The sequence below is a fragment of the Neofelis nebulosa genome, chromosome 1 (assembly GCF_028018385.1).
Source record: "Neofelis nebulosa isolate mNeoNeb1 chromosome 1, mNeoNeb1.pri, whole genome shotgun sequence".
In the NCBI taxonomy this organism is placed as follows: Eukaryota; Metazoa; Chordata; class Mammalia; order Carnivora; family Felidae; genus Neofelis; species Neofelis nebulosa.
In genome coordinates this window covers 160145638-160167301 of record NC_080782.1, presented here as the reverse complement: position 1 = coordinate 160167301, position 21664 = coordinate 160145638, and the positions used below count along the sequence as shown (strand labels likewise).

Sequence of the window (21664 nt, the reverse complement as noted above, 5' to 3'; positions counted from 1 at the left end):
CCTCACGGAGTGCAGAAGAGCTTTGTCCCTGAACCTGCCTGCCACCCCCGAGGAAAAAAGAAACATTAGCCACGTTTGACTAGAGTCAGCTTTCGTTTACTGTAGTTTCCCTTGCCTGAGATCCACTGTACCCAAAATCAATATTATTAGCATTAAAAAAGAGAAACAAGCCAACTAGGATGTAGCAACCCCGAATGCGCTGTGGTTTCGGTGCCATCACAGCACACGAGAAAAATCTTCATCACCTTCTCATGCATACCAGAGACAAGGGAGGGAAGAATGGCGGTGGTGCGGGGGCGGGGGGGGGAGGGGAGCCGTCTTCAGGAGGCCTCCAGGAGTGCCTCCCTGGGGCTCATAGTGAGTTAAGCCAGCCAGGCCTGCTAGTGTGCCAGCTCGTCCTGCCAACCTGGCGTCAGCACCATTGCCCCGGGCTGGGCCGGGCAGTCTCCCTTGGGGAGAGAGCTTGAAGCTTTTGCAGTTTGTAGAGGTCTGTTGAATTTAGAAATCCGAGCATCCCAGAGTCATAAATTACCTTGAACTAGTTTGCTAACCCTTGTGACTCGGTACAGCGCCTTTTCAGAAGCGGCCAGTTATGTAACGGACTGAGTGAGGCATGGCCCGGTCCCCTCACTGAGGCAGTGTGTGCCAGGCCTGGCGTGGGTGGTAGCCACCCAGGACCACGGGGACAATGCAGGGAGGTGCCGCAGGTCTGAGCACGGCATTTCTGTGGAAATGCACTCCCAGAAGGGAGAAGGGTCTGTGAGTCCACGAAGTGGGCTTCTCACTCCCAGCACGTGGTCGTGAGATCTGTACCACATGGAAGAGGCAGAGTGCACCGTGTAGTTGAGCATCTCCTGTTACATCCCTGCTAGAGGATCAGCTCCTGCTTGCACCTTTCCGGGGATGGGGGCTCATCACTGCCTGAGACATTTCACACTGACAGGAAGTTAGCTTCCCGCAAATTCCAGCTCCATCATCTGGGTACATGTTCTGAATCCATGCTTGCAACAGCCTGGACAGAGTGGGAGGCCGTTGCAAGGCTGCTGGCCAGCTAGGACGGCTCCTCCAGCCTTTCCTCCATTGCCACAGCCCTCTGGTCACAACAGGTGCTAAAGGGCCCATCTGGTTAGACATTCCTAGTGTTACCCCTGCACTGCAAGTTCATTGGCCACGGCAATGTTGACATCAAGAGAAACACGGGTCATTTTCTTATCTCTCAAAAGAGCTCCAACCCCCTCCCCGTTTTTGTATTCAGAGAGCAGAGGGGTGACCCACACTTTCTGGGGTCATGGGGAGGAGATTCAGGTGTGAAGGGAGCATCTGCTTGTAATGTGGGATCCAGTTCCAGGATCCCCTGGCGTTCCCTGAAATTTGCTGGAGAAACAAAACCCATTTGATGTTCAAACCCAGGCTTCCAACAGAATGGGACAGCTGAAACACCCCAAAAATGGACAAACCACATGAAACAGGTTTTGAAGGCCGCAGCCTTTCTGGCAGTCTGAGCCTCCCCGAGCAGCAGGGAACGGGTTTTGCCGGGAGACGCCCGTTTGCGATGGCGCGCGCGCTACTTTTCCCCCGGGCGAGACAGGTGCAAAGTCAGATGTATTCATTTTCCACAAATGAAACGACTCGGTTTTGACCATGTTGCAGACCTAGGACTTGGCTCCCTTGTTGCCGGGGGGTGTGTATCTGGTTTTCACTCCATTCCGAAGGAGCCTGTGGAGGCTCCCAACTTTGAACCTTCTAATGATAATGATTTACTGGTTTCAGGGGGTTCGGGGTGGGGGTGGTGGGGGGAGGTGGGACAAGAAGAGTGATGCAGAGTTTGGAGTCTGAAGGAATGATTAGCTGCGTGGAGGGCCCGGGGCCAGTGCTGATGCCGTAGTTAAGGCACAAGGACTTTCCGCAGCACCAAAGCATCACTTTTGCTTCTCATCAACCCCTTGAAATGAACTCAGTCATGTTCACTGATAGGAATCAGTACCACGTAATGAGTGTCCGCCATGGGTCGGGGCCTCACCGCACCTGTACAACCAACCCCACCCGTTCAAGAGGGTTATGGTGCACCCCAGTGTTTGAGCTCTGGGAGACTGGGGTAGAGAAATGCTGAACAGCTTCCCTAGATAACACGGCTTTCAAATGCAGATCTGAGACTTCCCACCCAAAGCCTTTCCAGGTCCTGTCCTTGGTGCCTGTGGAAGGTACAGATTTCCAGGCCCTGTCCTTGACGTGTCTGACTCGGTAGGGTCGGGGGGCGGGACCCGAGACTCTGAATTTTGCCCCCTTCCCGCGTGATTCCAGCAGGCAACCTGGACACCCAGCCTCTGTCCAAGCAGGCCAGCGTCCAGTATTTGGCTGTGCCCAGCTCACCAGTGTGAGCTCAGAAACACCGAACCAAGCAGTTCCTGAAGGTCCCCCCACACCCCACCCCTGGCAGAAGAATCCTAAAACCCTGACTGGCATTTTCCAAAGGTCCCAGCAAGCTTCTCGGGACCCTGAGCAGCCAGCCAGTGAAACCTGAGGACTGCTTGTTTGGGGAGTGTGGGGGCTGCTTCTGAAGAAGGTGGGCTTGATTACAAGTGTTGTCTTAATTGGCACGAGGACGTGGAAGGGAAAGCAATGAGTCCAAATTAATCCGTTTTCCTGTGAACATCTCCCACCACTCCGTGCCAAGGCGAGGCAGCCTTTGTAATTAACTGACTGGGCCTTTTCTCCCCCCAAACCCAAAATGGGAGCGTGCAATTTATTTTGTGTGCGAGGTGGTATGAAAATTGCCAAGGTTGGCAGATGAGGCTGGGATGTTGGTGGAGCTGGGTAAATAGGGCTGAGCTGTCTGTCACCTCCAGGTCAGAATGGGGAGCTGGCTCCAAAGCAGGGACAGGGGCTGGGGCCACGGAGGTGCTGTGCCGAGGGCTGAACAGGTGGTCTTGGGAGGAGAACAGAAACTTCTTAGCACTGTGGATAGGAGTAGAGGCACTACAGTTCTGAAATCAAAGCCTTCTCCTCGTCCTACCCTGTGTCACCACGCACCAGACACTTAACTCTCCAAGCGTCAGAGTCCACGTGGGTTCAGCGGTCTTTACTGAGTGCCTGCCGTGTGTAGTGAACCCAAGTTCATCTGCCTGATGTGCATAAAGACCATCACTGAGACATGGAGTATAAAGCAAAGCAAGAGTTTATTCCAGAGGCAGGAGGGCGAGCCTCACATCCACCTCCCTAGAGGAGGAGAGTCAGGGGTACTTAGTGTCAAAGGAAAAAGGTCAGGGTACAAAGTTGCGGCTGCTAACCCTTTGGTTACCCTTTTCAGTCCCCAGGGTCTTTTGATCCGTCCTCATTCTTGTGGGTATTGGGACCACGACCCGGCCGCGGCCGTTACTTCCTGCTGAGGTGGGGTGAAGACTGGGGTTAGACAAGTGGAAACTTTGGGGTGGAAAGGAATGTTCTGCATTACCAGGATTTTTGTACTTTGGTCAATAGTTCCTGGACCATGTGTGTCTAGGGTTTTAGGGGTACTAGAGAACAACAGGTAGTATGTTGTACTCATGGCTTGATTCCCTTGGACCAGTTACCCCGAGTCGGAGGTTCAGGTCCGGCAGAGGCTCACTGGTCTGAGCCGGGTCCCTTTCGACCTCCTCCCTGCTGACAGGGTGTAGGGAACCTGTGGATTCTTGTCATTCAAGTGTGAATCCACGGCTCAATTCCCTGTAGTTTTGGAGGAGTGGGGGGTCAACAGCACCTCGCAGGGTCTGACCTGTCCAGTGAGGCTGGAGCTGGTCCTCTGGGCTCCCGCTCTTCAGGTCTTTACTGACATCTTTAGTGACACCTTTGGATGTCACTAAGGGATTCAGGCAGCGTGAAGACACATCTGAGAGGTACATCAGCCTGCCGGAAGCAAACTCAGGCACTGGATGTACCTGATAGTATCCAAATCGCTGGTGGCAGCCCCGCCAGCAACTCCTAGGTCACGAAAAGGACATAGAAAGTCTTCCATATAACATTCCACAGGGGCTTAAACCAAGCCCTCTTCTAGGGACCACTCTTTCCCAAAGCAGGGCAGATGGCACGGGTTGTTCCCAAGTGAAGTGGGTTTCTTGGCAGAGCTTTGCCAAAGTTCATTTTTTTCCCTTTTTCCACTCTCTCGATGTCTCCAGGAAGCGTGTGATTTCCACTGAATGCCCAAGGCCTTGGACGCTGTGGTTGTCACTCCATTGTCACTCTGAATTATTAGCGGCAGTCCAAACCTAGAAATGGTCTCGCTTAAAAGCATTTTGACAACTCCTGAGGCCTTCTCTGAACAGCAGGGAGGAACCTCAACCCCGTTGATAAAGGTGTCTGCAGATACAAGCAAACCACGAGAATTTCCCGTTGTTCTTTGCATTCCGGGAAAGGCTGCCTGCCGGTCTTCCCCAGGTTTGGGGCCTCTCAGTTGTATACCCTTGAGAACTTGTGGGCACCCAGTCTTAGGATTGTTTTTAGCACAAGCGTTGCCTTTTGTAGCATTTCGCTGAAATCGGAGCCCACAGTATACTTCTGGATCCACTGGAGAGTGGCATCTTTCCCATAACGGGTGCTTCGAAGAATGTGGCTAATTATTTCTTTCATCAGATGCTCTAGGGTAAGGATTCATTCTATTTCCAGCCAGTATCAATGCCAGCACGGTGTCCAAACCCCCACTCCTTACTTAACTCCTCTTTGGTCCTCCAAGGGACGTTGGGGTTGATATGTAGTTAAGTCTATCTTTGGCACTAAAGCTCTTCCAGAGGGTCTTGGAGTCTTTGACGGGCTGCCAGCATGGTTCCCTTGGGCAGTCAGTCCACTTTGTGGCATCTTCCGCAGCAGACGATAGCTGATGGGTCACCACTGCACCCAGCTCTTCCTTGTCTTTGACCCGTGAAACTGTCCCCATCCGTGAACACGTCCACGTCTGGATGATCCGATGGCAGCTTGTCCAGTCGGGAAGGCTGCGATCAGCTTGTTCAGCTATCCGTGTGTCTCTGGTGATCTTTCTGAGTGGCCCTTAGATCACCGGGCCACTTTTCTGTCACGTGTACCTCGGGTGGTCTGGCTTTGGTTTGCGGGGCTTCAGGGAAAAGCAGTTTTCGTTCTCAGTGCTTCCAGTCAACACAGTGGGAGAAAACTGGAAACCTTAGTTTGGAGAGTCAGGGTCAGACATTCAAGGAAACCGGAAGAATTCAGGACCCAGCCCAGGTGTATAGACAACCAACGAACTCTCAAAGACGGTTCATCGGAACTATGATCTTACATTTTCACAGGTGTGTTACTGTAACAATCTCTCTCTCTCTGAAACCACCCTCATCTCCACCAAAGATCGCCAAATTAGGACACATTTGTTTGTAAAATTGTCCAGTTGAAGCTGGGCCTGTTTACACAAGCGCCATCACAACGGTGATTGGTCACATAAGTGTTTGGTTTTTTCAATCTGCTTCGCTGGAACTTTTCGTAAGGAATGTCAGATTGAACTTTTAACAGCCTTGTCAGGCTCAAGAAGCCAAGCCAAATACTGGCCACCAGCCTTTGCCTGCCATACCTATAGATGTGGGTGGCTCCCTCTCTTCTCGAGATCCCCCAAATACCCTGAGGTTCCTGCACCTGCCAGGAAGTGACAACCTTCCTTATTCACCTGGTAGGGCTGCTGGAAACTTTGTACGCAAGGTACGAGGCAAGTTTTCCAAGGGGCTTCATTGGCTCGGCAAAGTCAACCTTAATTAGTTCCTTAAAGCTCTCTGATTGTAGCTGAGTCTAGGCATATCTCCCTCAACTATGACACTCCAGTCAAAGCCTTGGCAACATGACCAATGTTTCCAGTGGCGTCCTGTTGCAAGGAGAACGGATTCGTATCGAACTTCTGCAAATAAATACACTGCCGTGAAAATACGAGAATACTCCCTGAGAGTTTTGAATTCTGGTGGTACCAGGTAGGGAGAAAGGGATAAATGTTTCCTATCTGTTTATGAGGAACTTATTTACCAAACGTCTACCAAATGTCATAGGCAGACTTAAATTTAGAAGAGCAAACATTAGAGGACCAGCAATGTTTACACAAGTGTCTGTTTGAAAGCAGTTTCCCCATTAGTTCTGGGAATTCTTACTAAGCTTAGCTTTATGATCCTGAAGGGATCAGAGAGCTGTATTTGTCAATGCAGTGCAGCTGGCAAGGAGATTCTGTGACACACGATACTTCAGTAGTTCGTATTACAAGCGATGACGCTATACCAGGACATATCAAAACCTTAGGAATCTTATAAAATCTCTAGGACACTTAGAGCAATCACCCATACAACAAAGCCTAAGAAGGTTCCTCATCGCTTATTTGATGATGCCTCCCATGTCCTTTGACACACCAGGGAATAAGCCTAATTCGTCAAAAAGACTTCCATTCACAAGCTGGGTTTTTGGAAGTTGGGGAAATACCAGAAGGTTTCAAAACACGTGCCTAAATAGGATTACAGATCGTTACAAAACGGGATACTTATATAGCCAGGATGGCAAGAAGAGATTTTCAAGGTAAATGCAGACAGCAAGGTAAATGGAGCTGTGAGCAAACCTTAGCTCTCTTAACACGGAGCAGATTCAACTTCCTTAAGTAAGCAAAGACCTAACAAAGACAAGACATAGAAACTTTGTTTTTCTAGGCAGATTAAAGGTAAAGAAAAACCTCTGTTGATAATTTTGACCCATCATCTAAGAAGCCTCTGTCACATTAACAGCGAGAAAACCCAAATTCCAGTCTTATACCGCAGTACTTTGGATACTAAAACTCATTCGTTGCAACAAGATGAATTTTTAAAAAGATATGCAGTCCCTTCTTCTCTTCCTCCGTGTCACCTCCCACGTTGATACATACTTATTTGGACAAGGACATCCAGGGCACTGCATTGGTCTGAGTTCTTGTGACGGGTGTTGGGATGTGCTGACCAGAATCTCTGGCAGGAACCAAGGTCTCCCAGCCATAGCAATGCTGCCTACAGCCTTCGACGCTCAGACATCATCAGGGATCACCGTGACTGTACACAGCGGCCTTGCCAAGGGCATTGCCCGCTGCCCAGGTGGTCACGTCCAAAGACGCTAACGAAGAGCCAGCCCCTTTCTCCTAAGTTTGGATGCTTCCGAAGGGCAGTCCAACTTTCGAGACTGCTCAGAGAGTCGGCTAAGGCTTCCGTTGAAGTGTCACTGCTCAACTTCTGCCTGACATCGTTCTCTGCCTCCCCCTTCTCTTCCCCAGGGGTCGATCGCTGCCCTCATAAACTTGTTTCTTACATGCGAAACTCCAGAATCTCGGTCCCGACCATGCACAGCATTTCTTTCGAAAGATTCCCTTCTCGCAAACCTTCTGCAATTTTCCCTTTCGCATTCCTTCAGATTTTGTCCTACGTTTTCCCCTCTTTATTTTTTTTTAAATTTTGTTTGAGAGAGAGAGAGCACAAGCGGGGGAGGGGGGGAGAGAGAGACACAGAGAGACACTCAGAGAGAGAATCTCAAGCAGGCTCCACTTGGAGCCTGACACGGGGCTCAATCCCACAACTCTGGGATTATGACTTGCGCAGAGGTCAGGAGTGGGATGCTCAACAGACTGAGCCACCCAGGTACCCCAAGTTTTCCCTCTTTGAATAACCAGTCTCACTTTCATTAAATACAGAATTTTTTCGCTTATTTTTTCAAGTAGCATTAATTACATTTATTAAAATTATTTACATCTGTCTTTCTGTCCTTCGCTTGCCCATAAGGCTTCAGAAGCCATTGGACAGGGCTCTAACGTCTTTTTCTTTTCCATCACATTTTGTGACAGTCACAACGCCAACAGCTGGTCTGACTTACAATAAACACAAGCAGAGTGAAACTATCATATTTATTGTTGGCAATTCTAAAGACTTATGTCCATTTGAACTAAACGAACAACGTTACATTAGCTTTCATACCAAATATTATCCAAGATCACTTGAACTTGAAAGACACCTGGGGTTAGTTTCTATCTTTCTGAGTTTTAGAACGCCCAGTTCTTTGTTTTCTTTTAATTGTTTTAATGTTTATTTACTTTTGAGAGAGAGAGAGAGACAGACAGAGAGAGACAGAGCGTGAATGGGGGAGGATTAGAGAGAGAGGGAGACACAGAATCTCAAGCAGGCTCCAGGCTCTGAACCCTCAGCACAGAGCCCTACGTGGGGCATGAACCCACAGACCACAAGATCATGACCTGAGCTGAAGTCAGACGCTTAACCGACCGAGCCACCCAGGCACCCCTAGAACACCCAGTTCTTACAAGCACTTGCCTTCAAACCAGCTAAGTAGAGCACTTTTACAAATTAATTTTCACAACTACCACCCGGAGATAGAGAAACTATCTCACATTTACAACATACATAAACACACGTACCATTCCACAAACAGGGTGCAAGCAAAACCTTAAAGGCCCAGTTGCCTAATATCTCCCTTTTCCAAAACACAGCTAAGTGCAAGATGGTCTTACCATTTATGGATCCCTTCATCGGTTGTCTTTCTCAGGAGTCTGATGAATATTGTGGTGGAGCAGAGTTGCCAAAAACAAACGATGGCCTCGTTTGGGAGACTCCAGCCCATAGGGCTGGATGTGCAGATAGATTGTCCTTTCCCAGCGTCCAACGAGGACATGGCTTGTTGTATTCACAGATGCCCAAAGCAGTCAAAGCAGCTGACAGACCAATTGAAGCCCAGGTTACCTCCGTGAATTTTCCCCTCCCCACCCCACCCCCTGCCCCGCTTCAGCTGTGTCCAGTCTGCGGTGTGGCCCATCCGTTGTGGACGGAGGCTCTCAGAAGAGGTCCATAGATGTTCAGCCTGATTCTGGAGACACTACTGGTCCTCTCTTTCCACAGACAAGAGAAAGGTCTCTTTTGTCGCTGAGAAAATAACTCATGTGGCTGGATATTTTAGAAAACTCCTCTGGTGACTGTCTGGAAGGTGGCCCAGAGATATTTAGGGTGCATCAAAGCAATGCCGGCCTGATAGAATTAGTTAGGAAGTGTTCTTTCTCCTGAAGTTTTTGGAAGAGTTTGAGAAGATTGGTGTCAATTCTTCCAATGTTTGGTAGAACTCACCAGTGAGGCTGTCAGATCCGGGGCTTTTTTTTGTCAGGTGGTCTTCGATTACAGCCTCAATCTCCTCCCTAGTTATGTACGAATCTCTTCCGATTTTCTCTTTCTTTGTGATTTAGTCTTGGTAGGTTTCCTAGGTCTAGAGATTTGTCCATTGTATCTGGATTCTCCAATGAGCTGGAATACACTTGTTGATAGCACTCTAACCCTTTCTACGTCTGTAAGGAGTAGAAAGACCCTCTGTTTCATGTATCTCTGCTCTAATCTTTATTATTTCCTTCCCTTTGCTACCTTTGGCTTTTTCTAGTTTCTTAAGTTGCACGTCTATGGTGTTGATTTAAGATCTGTCTTGATGTTTACTGTGAGCGTTTACAGCTATAAATTTCCCCCTCACCACTGCTTTGTTGTTTTCCAGGAGTTTTGACGCGTCGTGTTTCATTTCCCTTCACCTCTACGTATTTTCGCATTCCACTGTGATTTCTTCTTGGACACATTGGTTCTTTGAGAGTGTGTTTTCAGTTTTCACAGCTTTTTAAATTTTCCACTCTTCCTTCTGTTACCGATTTCTGACTTCATCTTCTTGTGGTTGGAAAAGATACTTTGTATGATAGCTATCTTGTAAAATCTACTGAGACTTAACTCGTGACCTAATGCAAAGTCTGTCTCAGAGAAGGTCCCTCGTGCCGTTATTGTTGGGTGGGGTCCCGTGCCCGTCTGTTAGATCTGGCTGGGCTATCGTGTTCTTCAAATCCTCTGTGTCCTTACTTACCTTCTGTCTGGTTGTTCTGTCCATTATCGACAGTGGGATATTGAAGGCTCCAATGATTATTATAGAACTATTTTTCCCTTCAGTTCTGTCGATAATGGCCTCTCATTATGTGTGTAAATGTTTATCATTTTTTCTTCTTGCTGTACTGAACCTCTTAATTCATATAAAATGTCCTTCTTTGTCTCTTGTAACATTTTCTGATTTAATGTCTGTTTTGTCTGGTATTATTACAGCCACTCCACCCTTTCTTTTGGTTACTATTTGCATGGATTATCTTTTTCCTTCCTTTCATGTTCAACTTTTTTGTGTCTTTGGATCTGAGTCCCTTGTAGGTAACACATAGTTGGATCCTATGTTTTTATCCATTTCACTAATCTGTTTAATCTGCTTACATTTAAAGTCATCACTGATAAGGAAGGAATTCCTTCTGTGGTTTGCTCTTTGTTTTCTATATGCCTTAATTGCTTTCGGTCTCAAATTTTCTGCATGACTATCTTCTTTTGCATTTAGTTGATTTTTTTTGTAGTGAAACATTTTAATTCCCTTCTCATTTCCTTTTGTGTATGTTCTGTGGCGTGTGTGTGTGTGTGTGTGTGTGTGTGTGGTTGTGTGTGGTTACCGTGGGATTGCTTTTAACATCCTAAAGTTACAACATTGTAATGTCAATTTATACCAGCTTAACCTCAATAACACATGAAAACTCAGCTACTTTACAGCCCTGACCCCACCTTCTTTCAGTTGTTAATGTCACAAAATTACATCTTTATGCATCTTGTGTCCAAAAGCATAGATGAATAATTAGGTTTTTAAATATATCAGTCTCTTAACATAGAGAACCAAAAGTAGAGCTACAGACCAAAGTCATAACAATACTAGCGTTCATAATTGTCTGTCTGCTTACTTTTACCGGAGATTATTTCTTCAGAAGGCTTCGAGTTACTTGTTCAGTGCCCTTTCATTTCAACCTGAAGGACCCCCTTCACTGCAGGGCCGGTCTAGTCATCAGGGCAAGGCTTTCAGCTTTGGTTGATCTGGGAATGTTTTCATTTCTTCCTCATTTTTGAAGGACAGTTTTCCCAAATGTAGGAATCTTGGTTGACAGCTTTTTTCCTTCAATGCTTTCAACACATCAACCCATGCCTTCTAGCCTCCAAGGTTTCTGATGAGAAATCTCCTCACAACCTTATCAGTGAAAATATGATGAAAAGCAATGTTCCTCTGAGCTTTATAGATGTTAATAATGAGCTTTATCGTGTTTTACACAACACAACGTTTCCTTATACGTTGTAGCACCATTTTGAGACCAGGAACTGAGTATTTTAAGTGTAGACATTACGAGGTCTATACAAGCCAAAATTACAGTTTTCTAAACTTGAAGTGAAAAGGCCACTGAACCATCTTATAGATTTTGATTTCTAACAAAGTAAATATCAATCTTGAAAAGCCCACACAAACAAACAAAAAGCCCATTGGGGGTCTTTTTTTTTTTTTTATTGAGTAAAGGGGTTTTAGGAGTAAAAAGTGAGGAAACCACTGTGGTCTCAGACATCCCCAGCCATGATTGCATAATTGGCCCATTTCTTGCTGTGCCCTCACAAAGCCCCATGGTGAAGTCATGGCAAGACCTGTCTATATAAGACCCTGGCTCGGCTGGGTGTTTGGTCTTTACAGCCCAGGAAGCCTTGGTGACCTGTCGGCCTTTGACCCTAGCTAGTTTGATTTCGATTCTCTTTTTTTCATTTTGTTTATTTTTTTATTTTAATTTTTCTTTTTTCTCTACTCCTTTTCTCTCCCAACTTTTTTTTGCCTTTTTCTGTTTTTACTTTTTTCTTTTTTTTCTCCTTTTTTAGTTTTTCTTTTTCTCAACTTTTCTTCGTTTCCTCGCTTCATTTTCTTTGTGTGTGTGTGTGTGTGTGTGTGTGTGTGCGCGTGTGTGTTTTTCATTTGTTTTTTTTTTTTGTGTGTTAGCGTTTTAGTACAGTTAGTATAGTTCATATTGTTAGTATAGTTCATATCGTTAGTATAGTTCACGTTGTTAGTATAGTTCATAAGCATAGTATTGTTAGTATTGGCAAATTTTGTAGGTTGTTATTGTTGGTTAGCATAGTCCGTGTAATTAGCATTATTTAGCGTTAGTATAGTTAGTAGGTCACCATGCTTCAGGGGCGTAAGGCCATTACCGCTGGTGAGGAGGACTTCTGTATTTATGAGATCCCCGAGATCACCAGTGAGGGCAGCGTCCCCCCCAGGAAGCAGTCTGATGTGACGTTCATCAAGAAAACCCAGAAGGACCCCGCTGGCCTCCAGGGACTTTGTCGTGAAGCCCAGAATATGAAGACCTCAAGTCACCCAAGTGTTGTCAAGTCACTTGAGGTGATCAACACCAAGGAAACGTTGGTTCTCCTTTCAGAATACGTAAGCAGAGACAACCTGCGTGACGATTTTACGCACCATGGCCAAGTGACGGAGGAGGTTCCAGACACATTCTGCCGGCTGTTATCGGTGGTGGAGTACTGCCACCAACAAGGTATGATAGGCGGGTATCTGAAGCTGGAGACACTGCTTTTTGGCAAGAAGCTGAAGGTAAAACGCACGGGGGTTGGACTGAGCATCCAGTTTGCTGGCTACAAACTCCACACTTTCTGGGACAGCCCCCCTTATTCTGCCCCGCGACTCTTCCTGCAGCAAAGGGAGGACACCCCTTCTGCAAGCGCTTGGAACCTGGGGGTGGTTTGGTACTGCTTGGCCACCGGGTTGGAGCCGTTTGAGGGGGAAGTCTTCTGGGACGCGGAACGAAATATCGAAAACAGGGAGCACAGTGCTCTGGTTTTCATGTCCCTGGAGAGTGAAAACATGTGGTACACGTTGACAACTATCCAGCCCACGATCAACACACCAACCACAGTCCGCTGCTGGAGCTCCCTCGCAACCTGTTCCAGCACAGGCCTGTCCTCAGAGCGGAGTAGTCTGACCTCCGAAGGGACCAGCATAGGGACCACGATTAGCGGGCCCAGATGCAACTTGCCAGCCACAAACTCCGACACCAGCAGTGAATACAGGCAGCCAGGGAGGATGTCCCTAGAGCCAAAAAATCAGGTTCTCAAACCTCTCAATAAATTAAAAAATGTATTTAAAAAAAATAACAAAATACAACCCTAAAAAAATGTAAATAAATGAGAGCCATGAGAGCCACGTGTCCGTGCCTTTATTTTATTTTGTTTTTTAACTTTAAAGGAACTTAAATGTTTGTTTTGAAAGAGAAGGGACAGTGTGAGTGGGGGAGGGACAGAGAGAGAATCCCAAGTCTACTCTGTGCTATAAGCTCGGAGCCCGACGCGGGGCTCCAGCTCACAAAACTGTGAGATGGCGACCTGAGCAAGACCAAGAGTGGGACGCTTGAGCCACTGAGGCCCACCCAGGAGCCCCGTCCCTGCATTTTAAGTGCAGGGAACGATGCTGAGCTCCAGGAAGCCCGGGGACATGGCACAGGAGATTGGCCAGGGCGACGGGTGGGACCAGATCCAGAACAGCTTCACAGGCTGGAGGAGTGTCGGTGGGCTAGTGACCTGCTGGATGTGGAGTTGTAGGAAGCACAAGGTGGAGGTGGTGAAGTTTTGGAGTGATGGGGGGTTCGTGGGTCTGGAGCCGATGGCCAAGGAAGAATTCGTGAAGAAGTCTTTGGTGCAAAAAGGTGATTTTATTAAAGCACGGGGACAGGTCCATGGGCAGGGAGAGCTGCACTGGCTCTCCAGCTGCACTGGCGTCGTGACGGGTAGCTCATTATATACCCTCAGGTTGGGAGGGGGTTAGGGAGAGAGCCAGACTTACTCTAGGACTCAAGGTTCCAGGACCTTGAGGGGCTAGCTGTTGCCAGGAAAACGCCATTTCTTGCCGTTTAATGAAACCTCAGCCATGAGACCCTTTAGATGGATCTGGGCAGGCCATAAGCGTGGAGGATGATTGCCAGCATATATGCTGCGGGGGTTAGGATGAAGTAGATTTGTCTTTATTTGTCATAATGGCGTGTGGGCAGCGGGGGCCCCGGGGGTGGGTCACAATGGGGTATGGGCAGCAGGAGTCCAGGGGATGGGTCACAATGGTGTGTGGGCAGCAGGAGCCCCTGGGGTGGGTCACAATGGGGTGTGGGCAGCGGGAGTCCAGGGGATGGGTCACAATGGGGTGTGGGCAGCGGGAGCCCCGGGTCCCCTTCCAGGGACTGCCCACCTGGTGGGGAAGGAATGAGCTGGGTGCAAACACTCTGGATATCACCCTCTCTTTCCTGTGCACCCACTGGGGACCAGACCTCAGCCGGTGGATGTCCCAGCTCTCCCTACCCCACCCTCCCCCCTGCTGTCCCCCTCCTCCCTTCTGCCCTGGCTCCGGACTCACCTGCTCTCACTGGCCACAGGTGCAGGGTCCATCATGGCCCCCTTCCTTTCATGTCTCACTTTGGCCACCTCCAGAAGCTGACTTGGATGACCACGCATAGCAGGCTCTTTTTGCCCAGATGTTGGGCCAACAGTAATCCACTTATCTCACTGGAAAGTCTTAAGACACCACATAAAACCAAATCATGGCTCTGTGCCCTCTGTATACATGACAGAGAACCCCAATATAACAGACTGGTGAGGAAGGAGGTGGGGTGAGATCAGAGAGGTCCCTAGTAATGGCCCCCGAGTTGTAACTACTGAGAGGCTTGTCACCTCTGGGTGCCCCAGGAGATTCACTCCTCTCTCCCCTTCATCCCCGACCAGAAACACTCCAGATTTGTGCCAGCAGACTGGTTGACTGTACTGTGTTTTAAAGGACAAGGAGTGCATAATTCACTCATTTATTCACTCAACAAACACGTTTACATGATGGTATATATGGTGGAGGTTCCATGGGGCACAGGACCCAGTTCCTGCCCTTCAGAGCTGAGGCCACCGAGAATAGGTAAGGGAGCGTGGAGTGCAGTTCCAGAGTCAGGTTCAGATCGCAGCTCTACCACTGACTCGCCGTGTGACCTTGGGGAAGTCACTTAACCTCTCGGGGCCTCAGTCTTCCCACCTATAAAATGCATACGCTAGTGATGCCCGCCTCGAGGACAGCTGTGAAATTGAAATAAGGTCATTTAGAGAAGCTCTGGGAACACTGCCCAGGGCAAAGTGCGGCAAGTATTTACTGCTCATTTGGCGGCCATTACTGAGCACCTACTATGTGCCAGGCACCAGGGATGCAGCAGTAGGCCCCGGAGGGGTAGACAGGTGAGCAGTGCAGAATACCCAGGAGACCCCAGGTGTGGGAAAGCAGAGGCTCCTGGGGATCACACTCCCTCCACCTTTCCTTGCCCTGAACCTACAGCTGCTGGCCCCTCCTGCTCACCTGCCAGCCAGACCCCATTGTCCTGCGGCATCTGGGGAGTGCTTTGCCAATTGCCTGCCTCAAAGGTGCACTTGTCCTAGCTCTTGCCAGCTGGGGGACCTCAGGACACTGCCTTGGCCTCTCATCACCTGCTTTCTTTCTGTGAGGGAGGACCCAGCCCCTTCCACAGGGGTTCAGCGAGGAGCAGGGGACAGAGTGGATGGCATCCAGCCAGCAGGGTCAGCTCCTGCGGTGACCGGGAAGCAGCTGGTCAGCTTTAAACACACCTGCAGCTCCCCTGTGGCTCGCGGAGCCTCATGGTCTGTGGTCTGCAGAGGCGGCCCAGGGCGGGTGATGTATCTGTGCCCCAGGTGTGGTGGAGGGGGGTTAATTAAAAAGGTGGCTGGGAGATGAATTTCTGGAAACACAAATTGGAAACCAGTGGAAGCTATCGATCTGCCTAATGGGAAGCTGATGGTTTCTGAGCGTGCAGACAGCTCCGGCACAGGCAGGTGGCAGGAATCGATGTGGCCCCTTCCCTGAGCTGATCGGTCCCAGGTGCACTGGGAACATGGGTCGGGGAAGGGCCGAGGAGGTGCCCACAGCCTCCCGGTGGGGCCCTGGGGTACTGATTCTGGCTCAGAGCTGGGGAGCCCGCTGCGTTTCTGCTTGGGGTCCTCATCAGAGGAGCTCCTATCCTGCCTCAGTTTCCTCATCTGGAAACTCCTGACCCCTGGTATTATTGTCAGGTTAAGTGGGTTGTGACAAATCCCGTCCTCAGTGCTGGGTACACGGGAGTAAACACCCTGGCCCAGGTCTCAGCCCTCCTGGAGCTCACACTCTAGTGGGTGCCACACACAATGAGCAGATACAGTTTCAGGGAGAACTGCCTGTGCAAAGGCCTTGAGGGGGGAGGACCCGGTGGCCTGCAGTTGGCAACAGTAGCCTGGGATGTGAATAGACATCACCGTGGCAATCCACAAATACCCCCCAGATTTCAGATCCCCACACCCCCAGGGGACTGCGGCACCATTGCGGAGAACCAGTGATGTGGATCTGCTCGTTTCCTTTTCACGGAGTCCCTGCGGCATACACGTAATTTTATGCCCGTTACACAGATAAACAAAGTAAAGCTCAGAGACGCTTGGCCAGGGCTGAAGGCCACACAGCTAGGAAACCGAGCCTCCAGTGCAGTGCTTTGCCACAGCTCATGGAGCGGGCGTGGCTGTATTCCTTTGGTGTCCCCGCACTATCACAGCAGGGCTGGGCCCAGGGCCTGGCTCAGCAGCCCCGGCCCATCTTGGGCTGCGATGGTCTAGAATGTAGGCAGGTGACTGTTCACACTGCCCCTGGTGAGTGGATGCCATTGAGGCGTGGGCAGACTTTATCAAGCTCCGGCTGGTGCCTGGTCTCCTGTCTCACCACACCCCTTCCTTCCCTCCCTAGACCAGAGTCAATTTGAAAGCACTTACTCGTGAAATGCTCTCTCAGGATTTGGGTGGGGAAGATGGCCAGTGTTAGTCTGCTTATTGATCGCTGGACTTTATAAGGGTTTATCTCTGAAACAATGAAACTGAAAGATGGCCTCTAAATTTTTATCTCCAGCCTATATCTCCACCGCCTCCCCCCCAATTCCAGGCTTTTTAGCACCAGTGGCCCTTCAGGCATCACACTGCCCATCCACCCAAGGGCCTCCTGGGTCTCCGTTTCCTTTCTACTGTCTCAGCAGGGGGAGCTTTTATAAGCACAAACCACATCATGTTGCTGGTTTGGAACACCCGATGCTTTGCACTTTGCCCAAAATCTAGATTCCCCATCACACCTGCCCTGCCTCCCCCTCTACCTCCCCTGAAGGGGCACTCCTCTTCAGACACTCCGTTCCCCTTGCAGCTCTTCAAGTACACAGGGTGTTCTCTGGCCTCAGGGACTTTGCACTGGCCACTCCCTGTCTGAACCACTAGTATCCCAGGTCTTTGCATGACTGGTGCCTTGTCACTATCCAGGTCTCAGCTCACAGGTCACCTCCTTGGGAAACACTCCCGGACCATCCCCAGACACCTTCACGGCGCGTAGTGCCCTCTCCAAGTATTGAGTGTGCACCTGTGCACAAGCTTCCCGTCTATCCCTACCCCCATGGTAGCAGGAACTGTCTTTCCTACTTACCACCCAATCCCCAGGGCCTAGGCCAGGGTTTGGTAAACATTTGTACAATTAATCAATGAACAGAGTGTGAGGCTTTGCAAAAATTCAGCCGGAGACACAACCTGACTTGGCCCGGAATCCTGGGCTTTGCTGGATTTACCCTCACTTGGTGGCATTGTGCTGGGTCTGCCCGCCACCCCCTCCACCAGTCCCAAACCACTGACCTGAGGATAGGTAACCCTGTGGTGTCCTCAGCCCCTGGCTCTGTCCCAGCTCGGAGGGCGGGCCTCAAGGGGATGTCCTGGAGGCCGGTCTGCACTGAAAGTCCAAGCCCTCTGTGTGTGTTGAGGGGAAATGCCTCCCCCTGGGCTGCCAACCCCAGCAGAGGAAACCACCCCAACACCCAAGGGGTTAGGACTTGAGGATGAAGTTTCACCAGGCAGATGAGGAGAGAGGGAAGAGTGTCCTGGGCAGAGGGAACAGTGTGTGCAAAGGCCTAGATGTAGGAAGAGCCTTGTATAAAGACAGAAGAGGAAAGAGCCAGCCAAACCTCATTTTGGAAGGAGGACTATGGTCTTCATCTGCCTCATTGGATCTCCCCCACCACTCTATGCTAAGGAGGAGTCGGTGGAGCTTCACTCAAGGTCATGGGGAAGTCTTCTCCCATGGCCCCTTGTACCAGCCTCCTCCCTGCCCTCCCTGTTCCTGCCCTTGCCACCCTGCTAACTGTTCTCAGCACAAAGCCAGAGGGGCCCTCCCAAGGCTCCCACCTTAGAGTAAAGGCCAAGGCCATCCAAAGCCTGCACCAGCCAGTCCTCTGACCACCCCTCCTCAACTGTCCCCATCACTCCCTCTGCACCAGCACAGCGGCCTCCTCGCTGATCCTGGAACACACCAGGCACACTCCTACCTCACTCAGGGCCTTTGCACGTGCTGAGCCCTCTGCCCAGAACCACCTCCTTCCTTGCTGGTTCTGCTTGTATAGGGAGACAAGGTGAATTGGGCACGAACAGGGAGCACTTTGAGGTTGAGGGGGCTTTCCTGGTATCTAAAGCTGCCCCAAGGGAGACCTTTTGGGGAACACTGATGGCTATTTTCCTAAAACGTAGGGCCAAGAAGCCCTCCCAGAGCTGGAGCCCCAGGGTGATCTGGGAGAAGTCCCATTTACCTTGGCCTGCTTCATTCCTGTAAATACTGACTGTGGCTTCCCAAAAGATCGAGCTCTGCCAGTGATGTGACTTAAGCGGGGCCTCTAAGGGCTACGGATGCCTGGGCCAGCACTCAGGCACAGAATGGCCACTACCCGTAAGCCCCGCCTGGTGCCGCCTCCGCTCTTTCTGAACAGAGGACGGTAGTGACCTCCGTGACCACCCGAGGGACCTGAGCCTGAGAAGTCTTTGTCCCACTGGCTCTGAGAGGATGCAAGTCTTAGTGGTTTTAAAATGTCGGATTCTCATGAAATGCCATCCAGCACACCTGAAGCGGCTTCCCCTCCCACCCCACCGAGTACTTGTCAGCACCCCCAGGCCGGAGTCTGACACGCCCACGTGCCCAACTCCGGCATCAACTTCCCCAGGTGGCAGACACAGGCAGCCTAGTCCAGCTGCACCCATTCCTGGACCTGAAACTCCACTCAGGTCTCTGCTCAAGTGTCGCCTCCTAACCCCCCTCCCCATCTTATCCCAGTTCCTTCTCCTTCAGCGCACTGTTGGCTACCTGACATGTGACATAGTCATTGTGCAACAGCTTCCTCGGTAGGTAATTTACATATAGAAAGCCCACCCGCTTAAAGCATGCAAGGCCACGGTTTTAGTATATTCAGAGTTGTGCAACCATCACCACTGTCTAATTTTGTGATGTTTGCATCACCCATAAACCTATACCCATTAATAGTCATTCCCCGTTATTACCCCCGTCTTCCAAGCCCCTGGCAACCACTTACCCATTTCCTGTCTCTGTGGACTCGCCTGTCCTGAATATTCCTATAAACGGGACCATGCGCTCTGTGGTCTTTTGTGACCGACTTCGTTCATGGAGCAAAGTGTTATTTCTAATCATCCATTTCCCCCTACCTCAGGGCCTTTGCACTGCTGCTCCCTTTGCCGTGAATGTTCTTCCTCAGATACCTCTGCGGCTCCTTCCTTCACTCCGCTCCTCAGCAAGGGCTTCCCCAACCCCTATTTAAATGGGTAATTCTCGTCCTCTTCCTGGCCCTTCCAACCTTACCAGCTTTGCTTTCCTTCAGAGATCTTAGCTTCCCCCCACTCCCTGACATCGCTGCACTTCCCTATGATTCTGTTACCAGCCTCCCCAAAAGTCAGGGACCTTGTCTCGCTCACTGCTCAGTGCCCCCAAAAATGGCTGCATGTAATAGCTGCTCTGTGTTGGTTGAATGAAGAAATTCCAGGGTCTTCTGGGATCCTTTTAACCTTACTCAGAGCCAGCCTAGGGTCTGGTGAGGCCAAGGGCCACCTGGGGGCAGGCACGCATCAGGAGCGCTATCACCCTGGGATGCTCAGTTTTGGCCTCTAGATGCCGCCACAGTGCTCAGGGTTCCAGGGGCCGAGCTCAGCAAGGGCCTTAAGTGTCCGGGGCCTTCGGTGCCCACGAAGGGCAGCTGGGCATCTCGCACAGTGCCATGGAGCTGGCCATGAGGACAAGGTCTGCAAGCAGGGCTCAGGCCTCAGCCTTCCCCGGTGACAAATGGCTGATAATTAATGTTGGACCCGCACGTTATTAATCGATTTAAAGTCGAGTGCGCAGCCAGAAGCGATTCCGAGGAAAAAAATGTTCAGCCCCACATCCTCCTCATTCTTACTCATCAATCACCAATTTTGCAGGCAGCTTATTAAAATGTAGAGAAAAGCGTGGCTGGAGAAATAAAAAGCCCTTAAAGGCCCAGAGATGGTTTATCAGGGTTTTGCAGATGCGGAGGCAAAGGGTGGGGAGAGGGGTGTCAGGAATGGCAGAGCTGAGGGGCCAGGCTCCATTTCACAGAGGGAGGGGCTGAGGTCAGATCCTCAAAGGTGAAGGGCGATGGTGTGAAATCCAGAAGGGTTCATGCCAGCCCAGGAGCATGGCCAGAGGCTCGAGCCCCCAGCCCAGGAGGGGGGTGAAAGGGGGGGGCGGAGCTTGCATAACATGCCAGCAGACAGAACGAAGATCCCATGTGGAGGACTTAGTGACCGAGGACAGCGGATCTAGGTCCAAATGCAGGGCAGGGGAAGACCGTTGCTTTGGAGTTAGGCAGATCTGGATTCAAATCCCAGCTCTTCTCCCGACCAGTGGTATTAGCGGGTAAGTTGCTTTCTGTCTTGGAGCCTCAACTTCCTCCTGAGCCAGGAGAAAACCAGACCACTCTCAAAGGTTTGCAACATGGAAGGAGGCCACGTATACGAAGGCCTGGGAGACTTTAGGCAGAGGATAGATGCTCAGTAAATGAGAACTATCTCTGAAGGCCCAGAACCGGTCACAGACCACAGCTGGTGTTTCTTCCGTGTCTCCAGAGGGCATGAGGATGTATTTTGAGTCTAGAGCCAAGCAGGTTTGCCCTCTGCTAGGACAGTCTTTCCAAGTACCAGAAGCCTGCTATGCTTTTGCTTGTCCTGTTTCTTGTCTGGGAGTGTGCTTTCTTGTCTCCTTCCCCTAGGGAACTCTTACGCATCCTTCAAAACCTAGCTCATACGGCACCTCCTCTGTGCTGCCTTCCCAGTACTGTCAGTTGCTTGACTTCTGTGTTCCAAACGTACTGGATTCTTGCTAGATTGTGAATCCCTTGTGGGAAGGGCCTTGCTTTGTGCCGCCTCAGGCGGTGACATAATACCTTTAATTGGATGAATAACTAAAGGGATGAGCAAATAAATGAATGGCCATTTACCCCTTCCCTGATGTCACTTAGAGGCCTGTCCCTCGCCATCCTTTGCCTCCATGACTGTGAACTTCTCAAGAGCCAGAGCCCGGTCTAGGGGTCTTGCCTTTGTCTGTCTCCCACTGGCCAGGTCCGTTCTTGATACATACTAGCTACTCAAAAGATGTCAGAATGACCGAGAGGGAAAAGAGGAGACGGGAAAGCTGAGCCCATGCTTAGTAAGCACCTACTAAGAGTCAAGGGTGGTGCTGAGCATTTTCACCTGTATGATCCTTTTTTTAGCGTCATGCCAAGCTCATGGCGCAGATGTGGGTACTGGGGCAGAAGGACCCAGATATGTGCAGGAGCCAGAATTTAAACCACAGAGTCTGAATGGCCCTTGAGAGCTGTTGCCATTTCATGATGATGCCTTCCAAAGGCGTTCATGCATGCATGAGTGACTTAATGAGTACA

The 21664-nt window shown here is 50.1% G+C and overlaps 1 protein-coding gene across 4 annotated transcripts in view; it reads left to right on the top strand.

The window, feature by feature from the left end:
* The window catches only part of LOC131505034 (serine/threonine-protein kinase MARK2-like), a 51016-nt gene extending 37981 nt beyond the window's left edge, over nt 1-13035 (top strand). For 2 of the 4 annotated variants that reach the window (XM_058718211.1, XM_058718291.1), the window contains exon 2: nt 11911-13035. In XM_058718211.1, the coding sequence (XP_058574194.1) occupies nt 12013-13017 (1005 nt within the window). In that variant the 5' untranslated portion in view covers nt 11911-12012 and the 3' untranslated portion in view covers nt 13018-13035. Of the gene's footprint in view, nt 1-11789; nt 11875-11910 lie in introns of those variants that run through there. The other 2 variants (XM_058718128.1, XM_058718383.1) reach the window with 2 other exon arrangements.
* Nucleotides 13036-21664: the final 8629 nt, after the last annotated feature.